At 48.7% G+C, this 9,097-nt stretch overlaps 1 protein-coding gene across 2 annotated transcripts; it reads right to left on the bottom strand.

The window, feature by feature from the left end:
- Positions 1–609: 609 nt before the first annotated feature.
- Positions 610–7,768, bottom strand: HMGB1 (high mobility group box 1). 2 transcript variants are annotated; one of them, XM_027469875.3, is made up of 6 exons: positions 7,583–7,768; positions 5,292–5,384; positions 4,751–4,913; positions 4,341–4,486; positions 3,207–3,381; positions 610–1,259 (listed from the first exon to the last, which is right to left on the bottom strand). In XM_027469875.3, the coding sequence occupies exons 3-6, from the start codon at positions 4,898–4,900 to the stop codon at positions 1,083–1,085; spliced, it is 648 nt and encodes a 215-aa protein (XP_027325676.1). In that variant the 5' UTR covers positions 4,901–4,913; positions 5,292–5,384; positions 7,583–7,768; the 3' UTR covers positions 610–1,082. The 2 variants fall into 2 exon arrangements, with proteins under 2 accessions (XP_027325676.1, XP_027325670.1); XM_027469869.3 differs by lacking the exon at positions 5,292–5,384 and having other exon boundaries at positions 7,583–7,757.
- Between the last annotated feature and the right edge of the window lie 1,329 nt (positions 7,769–9,097).

The following is a 9,097-nucleotide window of genomic DNA, read 5'->3' as shown; positions in this document are numbered from 1 at the left end:
TTTACACTTTTTAGGTATGTTCATCTCTCGCTAGTGTTCAGAGATTTACAAACACAACCTCCATTACATGGTAACGGAGTCACGCCTGTAAATTTCTCCCCACCGGATGGACATACACTCTTCCTATGGGTCCTTCTAGGACAGAATTTAACACCCCCTCCCTCCCTCCCTCCCCCCTCCCCCCCTTCCCAAAGTATTTAATTTCTGTAAAATTGAACTCTATACTTCTCAACTCTCCAAGACTGGTAAACTCATGCAACTCAATAGAATATTACATTTCACAAAATTCTGAACAAGTATCAGGTTTGATGAGATTGAAATTTTTTGTTTGTTTGTTTGTTTTGTTTCCAGTTACGGAAGAATATCCTTTCCTCATATGCCTATATATTTCTTTTCTTACCCTATCATGATTATGCAGGGTATGTAGATCAAAGCTTTGTTTATCAGCTGGATATATGAAAGATGAAAACTGTAATATTCACGTGATCCCAAACGGGCATTCAATAAAGCAAAAGATGAGTTCCCCTCAAAAAAAAAAAAAAAAAGAAAAAAAAAAAAGAAAAGAAAAAGCATGATTTTCAAGGGCACCTATTAAAAGGACAACAATACTAATAAAAAAAATTGTATTTACTTAGAAGCATTCAGAATGTCAACAAAACAGCTGCAACTTTTTTTTTTTCCTTTTTGCAATTACAGAGTGGTATTCAGTTAACAGAACAACAATTATTTTTTTTTTTTATGATGCATCAGAGACAACTGAAGATGAGAAATGAACTACATCCCCATATATAACTAATTTGTGCTGTGCACCAACAAGAACCTGCTTTAAAACTCCCATGCCAATTTACAACCCCCACACTGTACCAGGCAAGGTTAGTGGCCATTGAAATACCACTAAGGACAGGGCTATCTAAAGACACATTCGGTAGTGTGTTAACTATACAAAAAAAGAGACACTGTACAGTTTAAAAACAAATCTTACACAGCCTTACATTTCAATTTTTTTTTCTTTAAAAGGAGTGAGTTGTGTACAGGGGGGTTAAATGCTTTATAGACAAGAAAGAAATTGCTCTAAAAGAGACTTATTCATCATCATCATCATCTTCGTCCTCCTCTTCTTCCTCTTCTTCGTCATCTTCATCCTCCTCATCTTCATCCTCGTCTTCCTCCTCCTCCTTCTTCTTCTTGCTCTTCTCGGCCTTGGCAACTACTTTTTTGCCTGCATCAACCTTCCCTTTGGCCCGGTATGCAGCGATATCCTTGGAGGAGAAAAGCAGGAAGAATCTCTCTTAAAGTTTAACCAGTCAAGAGCTCCGAGCAACTTCCAAATGACACTTGGGTCGTAGCTCCAGTTCCAGCAACGTGAACTGAGGCCCAGCACCAGGAGAAAAAGGGATCAGGATCCCTCTAACCCAGAAGGATACTCAGGTGCTGGAACACGCTGCTTAAGGCTGCTGAGGAATCTCCACTGGCTGGCTTTTAGAAAGGGAGGCACAGCTGAACCCGCTTCCCCATAAGGAAACGAAGCGAAGGGAGACCTCTTAAGGTCCCTTCCCAGCCCTACCTTGTAGGATGGCTGAAGAAGCGCACACAAAAATACTTTTCTGTGACACAAAATCATAATTAGCCATCCGAAACACATTAGGATGACACTGGACAGGATTTGTGATGTTACGTCTCAGCAAAGAGCAGTTATACCGAATTCTGCCCAGCTGAAGTTTCCAAAATAAAAGGTATAAGAACTTTGATTAAAGGGTAGACAGTGCCACCTTCTGCATGCAATAAATTTATTCTAGTGGTTTATAACGCACAAAATTCAGTTCCTGTTAGAGGAAGTCAAAACTGCACTTGGGAGACCAAGCCAGAAAAACGGTGACTTCCCAGCTTTATGCCAAAACCATAAAAACAATACTAACAGAATCGATCTCCAGGACTCTCCAACTTATCAGCTACAGAGAAACATGAACACCTTTATGCGGATGGTCCAAATCTTCTAACATCCCCCACCTTGTAAACATTACGCCCCTCTCACCCCCAGTTTCCTCACACTCCCTTAAAGCTTAGCACTAGATTTTCAGAAGACACAATATCCACTACGTCAAAGGCCAAGCAGTGAAATACACAAATTACTGCTCCAAAAAACCCCATCTTGAAGCATAAGGAATGAAGATGAAGGTATCTAGGACTAAAGATTAGTGATTTAGCCACGTACAAAGTTTCTGGTGTGTTGTCGCAGCTTTTTGGATCGACAGTCACCATACTGGAGAGCTTTTAGCTGCATCAGTAGGACGATACAGGAAACCTAGACCTCCAATTCCTCTCCAGCACATAATTAGGTCCAAAAAGGGCCACCTTGCTCACTATAATGCTACAATTTTGAGGTGGTTTTGTTTGCCAGCGGGAGAAACGGCCAGGGAAAGGTCACGGCACGTAAATGGCTTGATATCTGTGGCATACGTTAGCTATAGGTGGATGCTGACCACTCTGAAGCAGAATCAGAGTACAAGCTGACACGCATCCCCTCCCGCTGTGGTTTCCTCATCCTGGGATGGGAATCTGCCTCTGGAAATAAAAACACACCTCACACTGCTCTGTGCACAACGCGCGACTACAGCTGCCGTTATGATGGCGGGGCTGAGCTTTAATAATTCAAGGAACTCTATGATATATTGCTTCGTATGTATTATTAACCATGTTAATTACTAGAAAGGAGCTAGACACAAAGTAGGTACAGGAACAAATGCGTCCTGAAACTCGCTTCTTGGAAGTGTCCTGGTATTAACCCAAGAATAAACTGAAACCAGCTTCTACGTTATTTTACTTCTTCTAATATTTGGGGATATTTACCAATGCCTAACACCTCCAAAAGAAGAGAACCATCTTTACTGATGTTACTTAATTCTACCAAATGAAGGCAGACACTGCTGTGACCTATTGTTTTAGTAACAATACAGACATGACGGCACCACGGATGGGCCTGAATTGCAGATGAATGAAGGACACGCAACACAGAGGGCTGCAATTCAGCGCTACGAGAATGAACCAGATGCCCCTGTGAGTGACACCATCCTGCAAAGATGACATTTGTCATCTGTGTATGAAAATCTGCAGCATAATCTGCAATATTAAGAGCACGTGAGAATGGGAAAGTATCTAAAAATTGAGGTTGGCCCTCCCCACACCACCTCCACAAATGCCAGCGTTACCTTCTCATACTTCTCCTTCAGTTTGGCAGCCTTTTTTTCGTAAGGCTGTTTATCATCTGCAGCGGTGTTGTTCCACATCTCTCCCAGTTTCTTTGCGACGTCCCCAATGGACAGACCAGGATGTTCTCCTTTGATTTTTGGACGAAACTCAGAGCAAAACAAGAAAAAAGCCGAACTACAGAGAAAAGAAAAAATGAAAAGGAAAAAAAAAAAAAAAGAGTATTTTAATTTTAGACTTTAACCTATTGTAACAGAAAGTTTTGTGACCTTTGTTACTGTTTCTTAAGAGCGCTTTGGAACATCACCTAAAAGTGAAGCAAAGATTAATTACAATGGAAGATAATAGAATAAAACAACTACCACGAAAACACATCCTCGTCTCCGAGTAATGCCGCACATCTGGTCCCATTTTTGGCAGGACCCCCAGAGGGGCTAATTTTATACACCATATGCAGAGAAAACTCTTAAGAGAATAACTGAATGGCAACAGGAGAGCAAGTATTACGTCAGAAGTGTTGAAGGCAGGGAAACAGCAATAATTTCTGGTGAAAATGAGGATTTCCAAATGACAGCATCAGCCCAAATACAAAGTCTTTTGTACAGGAACTTCCCTGTTTCATTCAGCATTAGCTTCATTTAAGCCACACACACAAAATGTATGTTGTGTGAATCCAAGTCAGTAGTCAATGGCTGAAATCTTCCAAGCTGTTTTTGTGCAAGACCATCCCTCTAGCCTGTTTTGGGCAGAAGCCTCTAACTTCAAAAGGGCTGCCAACTAAAATTCCTGCTCAAGCCAACAGGTGGTAAGAAGAGGGCCTGCAACATTTTATCACCGTTCTGTTGAGAACAACCCTCTTCACAAAATTTGGAAACATCAGTCACAACTGCGGGTTGTAGATCTTTGCACCTGCTTTTAAAAGCTGACATTATTCCAACTTTACTAAAGCGCGCCAACCTGAAGACAAAACTCTAGTAGTCCCAACTGAAATTCCAACCTATCTTTACTTGATTTTCCTGACCAGCAGTATAACCTTGTATTTCTAGAGGTCCCAAACATGGACAAAATGATGCCTTTATAGGTAAAGTTTAGCATGATGGTCCTGAGTGATATAACCTAACTAGAAATCTACTTACGGAGGCCTCTTCGGTGCATTTGGATCCTTGAACTTCTTTTTTGTTTCCCCCTTAGGTGGTACATAGTTTTTCATTTCTTTTTCATAACGAAGCTTGTCAGCCTTTGCCATATCTTCAAACTTCCCTTTCTCCTTAGAAGACATAGTCTGCAAGGCAATTAAAATGACATTCTAAGATTGAAAAGCACATCTGGGTCCATTCTAAAATCAGTTGAGGGAGCTAAAGGTAAGGCAAGAATGATGGGCAGTTATCATTCACCTTACAACTATACTTCCTACGTATCAAAAACCTGAACTTTTAAAGAAATAACTGACAATCTCGAACATTTCACAGAAGGCAGTTAAGGTTTTGTGTGTTTTTTTTGTTGTTGTTTTTGTTTGTTTGCTTGGTTTTTAAGCAGTTATTCTTACCTTCCATCGTTCTGAGCATTTTTTTGAGAACTCTGAAAAGTTCACTGAAGCATCTGGATGTTTCTTCTTGTGCTCCTCCCGGCAGGTTTGCACAAAGAAGGCGTATGAAGACATTTTACCTCTCGGCTTCTTAGGATCGCCTTTGCCCATTTTTGATGATTTTCTGTAGCAAAGCAAGAAAAGACACTTTTACAACTTTTACTTTCCACAAGCCAAGGCCACGAAGAACAACTATGCTGAATGCGACCTGTCAGAGCAGGATTCCAAAGTCACACTCTGAAGAAAGTTTCTCTTCTGGAGTATTTACTGGAGATCCCTACCATTACTGTCTGAGGTAACCTGGCACATATAACTAACCTGAAGTCTCAAAGGGCCTTGGAAACTTGTACTTCTGGTCTCCTACAAACAAAAATGTTGCTTCTGAGCAATCTGTAGGCAAGCACTGGCATCAACGCAAGGGAGGCGACACTCTTATTCCTAGTGTATCAATCATAGGCTTGAAAGAAATACCTTGTATTGAAAGAAATGGGGGGAAAAGTACCTGAATATCCTGTCTCAGCTGGCCTTCTCGGTTACTAAATTCTTTCTTCAAATAGCCCGTCTTTCTACCACCGTGCCCTGTAGACCTTTGGGGCTTATTTGCAAAAAATATGCATTATTTTTATATGCCATATATTATCGTTCTCCTTTAAGTATGCTACAAAAAAAAAAAAAAAAACAAACAACAAAACCCTACTCTTTATACCTAGAAATACAGGAATGGGCCACTGTGCTCAGTCAAACATGTTATAACCAAGCCGGGGACGTGAGAAGTATGACATTTACATATGCCTAGTAAGGCTGTGCTCCGCCAGAGAACTAGCTGCTTCTCTCAGGGCCGGAGAAGGAATTAAAAAACACCCTCCTGGAGCTTTCACACCCCGGCCAGACACGCGGAGCATTTTCTTCACAGCTCCCTGGAAAAAGCCGCTCGCGCCCTGCCGAACTCTGCCCTTCAGCAGGGATTGGAAAAGAAAAAAAAAAAAGAAAAAAAAAGAGAGAGAAAAAAACACCCTGCCGCCTGCCCGTATTGCCACAGCGGCAGCGTTTCCTATCGGTTTGGCGGATAGACAGAAACAGATTTCTGCTCCGTGACTAAACACGTCCGGTTTGAAGTTTCTGTCAAGTAAACAAGAAGGGGGCTGAAGCGCCGCCGGGAGCTGCTCCTGCCCCGCCACGGGGATGGCTCCCAGAGCTGGGGGGGAAAGAGAAGTGTGTGTGGGGGGGCAGAAATGTTGCCGAAAACCCCCCAGGGAGGAGTTTGGGGTGGCCGGGGGCGCCCCGTGAGGAGCCGAGGCCCTGTGAGGCGGTTTAAAAGCCGCCTTCCCGCCATTTTGGGTGGTGGTGAGGGAGGAGGGGAGGGGGGGGGGGCGTCGCGGGTACCCCCTCAGGGCTCTGCTTGGGGGGGGGGGGGGCGGCAAAAATAAAAAATAAAAATGCCCAGAAAGGATAAAAACGCCGCTATTCGTGACGGGAGCGCCCTCAAAGTTTATTCGCGGAATTTCTTCAGGGCTGCTGCCCCCTCCGCTCCCCCCCCCCCAAAAAAAAATAAAAACCCTGTGAGGAGACAAAGCGCCCCCCCCCCCGCCATGAGGCCGGGCTGCCCGGGCATGGCGCAGGCTGCTGGAGGAGGAGGAGGAGGATGAAGGGGAGGAAGGAGGAGGAGGTGACCCGGGCTGCTTCCATTTTGTGCGCCCAGCAGCAGCCCGGGCACCCCCAGCGCCCCCTCGGCTCCAGCGCAGCCGGCGGGGAGGCCGCGGGACCCCCCCCCTGTGGAGAAAAAGGAGGAGGAGGAGGAGGAGGAAGAGGAGGCGGGCGAGGCGCGGAATGGCCGCTGCGCTGGCGGCTACAGAACATGGCTCCTTCCTCCCTTCCCTTCCCTTTGTGTGTGTGAGGGCGCCCGCTACCCTGGCGCACGGGCTCAGCCATTGCAGCCGGGGGAGGGAGAGGAGGGAGAGGAGGGAGGGAAGAGAGAAGGAGGGAGGGAGGCTGAGGGGGGAGGTGGGGAGCGGGTGGGCGCCGAGGGGGGAGCAGGGGCCGGGGGAGCAGGGGCCGGCGCGCTTCCAGCGCCGTGCCCGAGCCCCGGCGGAGCGGGCAGAGCCCCCCCAAGCTCCCGGCTCCGCAGACTTTTTAACCCCCCCACACACGCCCTATTTTTATTTTATTTTATTTTTTTTCTCCCCTCACGACCTCCTCTCCTCCTAGAAGGGAAGGAAGGGAAGAAGAGGAGAAGAGAGAGGAGAAGAAGAAAAAAAAAAAAAAAAAAAAAAAAAAGTTCCCCCGAACTGCGCCCCCGCCCGCCCGAGCTCCTCTCTGCTCAGCCGCCGCCGCTCGCCTTGTTTTCTCGCTGGCGGCTGCCGTCAGCCATGTTACAGCCAGGCGGCTGCGGGGCCAGCGGCTCCACGGCCCCGGCCGCCGGCTCGGCTCCTCCGCCGCCTCCCTCCCGGCCCCTTCCTCACCCTCCCGCCCGCCCCACCGCAGCGCCGGCCCCGCCGCGGCTGGGGGAGCCTCTCCCGAGCGGGGCACGGCGCCTCGCCGCCCCGCCTCGCCCCCACCGCCGCGGCGGCGGCCGGGCACTGCCAGCCCCTCGCCCGCCGCCGGCCTCTCCCCACCGAGAGCCGGGCTGCGAGGCAGCGAGCCGGAGGCTGGAGGCATGGAGAAGGGGGGGGGGGGGGCGCAGCCTTTGTGCCCGGGCAGCGGTGTCGGTGTGCTGGTGGCGGCGGCAGGCAGAGCCCGGCCCGCTGCGAGCGCGCCCGGCCGGCCCCGCCGCCCCCCCCATGGGCTCGTACTCACCCGTGTGGGTGCCCGCACGCAGCCCTCGCTCGGCCCCCGGCCCCAGAGACGCCCGCCCGGCCGCTCGCCCCGGCCCCAGCCCCAGCGCTGCCTGGGTCGCTGCGAAGCCCAATGCACCGCAATGGCTGTGGGAGCGGGATCGATACGCAGCCTCCTCACACTCTCGGCGCTGGTAACATTACTCTCAACACAGCCCCGCGCCCATTGGCTGCCGCCAAGCCAGCCGCCTCGCCCATTGGCCGCGGCCCTTCCATTGTCCTGACCAGAGGGCCGAGCCGATTGGGCGCGGCGCGGGACACGTCACCCGGGAGCGAAAGGGCGCGCAAATATAAAAGTCAGCGGAGGGAGCCGGCGGCCGGCGGGGCGCGGGAGCCTGGCGGGCGCTGAGGCGCTGCCGGCCCGCGGCGGGACCCCGCGGCAGCGCCCGCCCGCAGCGCCCTGCGCGGGGGGCTCCGGGGGGCTCCGGGGGGCTCGGCCGCGCCCGGCAGCGCCTCGGGGTGCCGCCAGGCAGCGTTTGTCCCGCTCGGGGGTTGGAGGCACAAGGGAGCGAGCCCCGCTGGTGTTTCCTTCGCTGCCGCAGCTCGCCCTGCTCTTTCCGTGTCACAGGGAGTCCTGAAGCACTAACACTGCTCATAACCAGCGTGTTTGTGAAGTGACAGAACAAAACACACGCTACGAGCACTCCTTACCTCACACCTCGCACTGCAGCTGGCGATACAAGCAGCAGGCAGCATCAAGAGGTGGTCCACACCATCCTCAGCGCTTTGCAGGCTACCTACATGTGGAAATATCCCAAACCCTAGTGTCTCAGGCTGCAACCCCTTCCAAAACGTGATCAAAGGCTTCAAGAGAACACAGTAGCAAAGCACGCTATCAAAATGAACTAGCTTTAAGAGAACACAATAATGCAGCACGCTGTCAAAATTAACTATTTACATGTTTGTGGCCAACATTGAAACTTAGCCATTAACCTACATCATCACCGAACAAAATAAACTAATCTAATAACAAAATAAATATAATAATCTAACAAAATAAACTAATATCCTCATCTAACAAAATAAACTAATTGATAAAGTCACTACTTTAACCCCCGCAGGACCATGGCTAATGGCATTCAATACAATGAGCCACGGTGAAAGGGGAATCTTAACAAGACCTACTTCAGATCCCAAACAAAGCCAACCCCTCACATCCAAGAAGGATAATGCACAAGACAACCTCCCCTTTTTCATCTAGCCCCGCACTGCTTGCTTAATTCTTAGCGAGAGAGAAACTTAAGAGAAGGGTAGTCTGTTAATGTTAGGCCCACACAAATGGAAAGCTGTACATAATATTGAGAATTTCTAAAAATAAAACAAAAAAAGCCACAAACCCACATCTTAAAGTCATAATTGTACCAGTTACCAGGGCAGCCAGGTCTAAGGTCAATAACTTAGCATCCTCTGCTTCCTCTTTCTTTAGACACAAATGTGATTTAAAAGATGCTAATTATGCTGGTCCTAGCTCGCTGCA

Source organism: Anas platyrhynchos, chromosome 1, assembly GCF_047663525.1.
Source record: "Anas platyrhynchos isolate ZD024472 breed Pekin duck chromosome 1, IASCAAS_PekinDuck_T2T, whole genome shotgun sequence".
NCBI lineage: Eukaryota > Metazoa > Chordata > Aves > Anseriformes > Anatidae > Anas > Anas platyrhynchos.
Note: the sequence above shows the minus strand (reverse complement) of the source record. Positions and strands in the feature narration are given on the sequence as shown.

Bases quoted from the DNA above. Each gene is read 5' to 3' on its own strand.
- HMGB1 (XM_027469875.3), bottom strand. From the start codon at position 4,900: ATGGGCAAAGGCGATCCTAAGAAGCCGAGAGGTAAAATGTCTTCATAC. The intron at 3,382-4,340 runs GTAAGTAGATTT...TTTTCTCTGTAG, and splicing joins AATGCACCGAAGAGGCCTCC to TTCGGCTTTTTTCTTGTTTT. The intron at 1,260-3,206 runs GTAACGCTGGCA...TTCTCCTCCAAG, and splicing joins TGAAGGAGAAGTATGAGAAG to GATATCGCTGCATACCGGGC.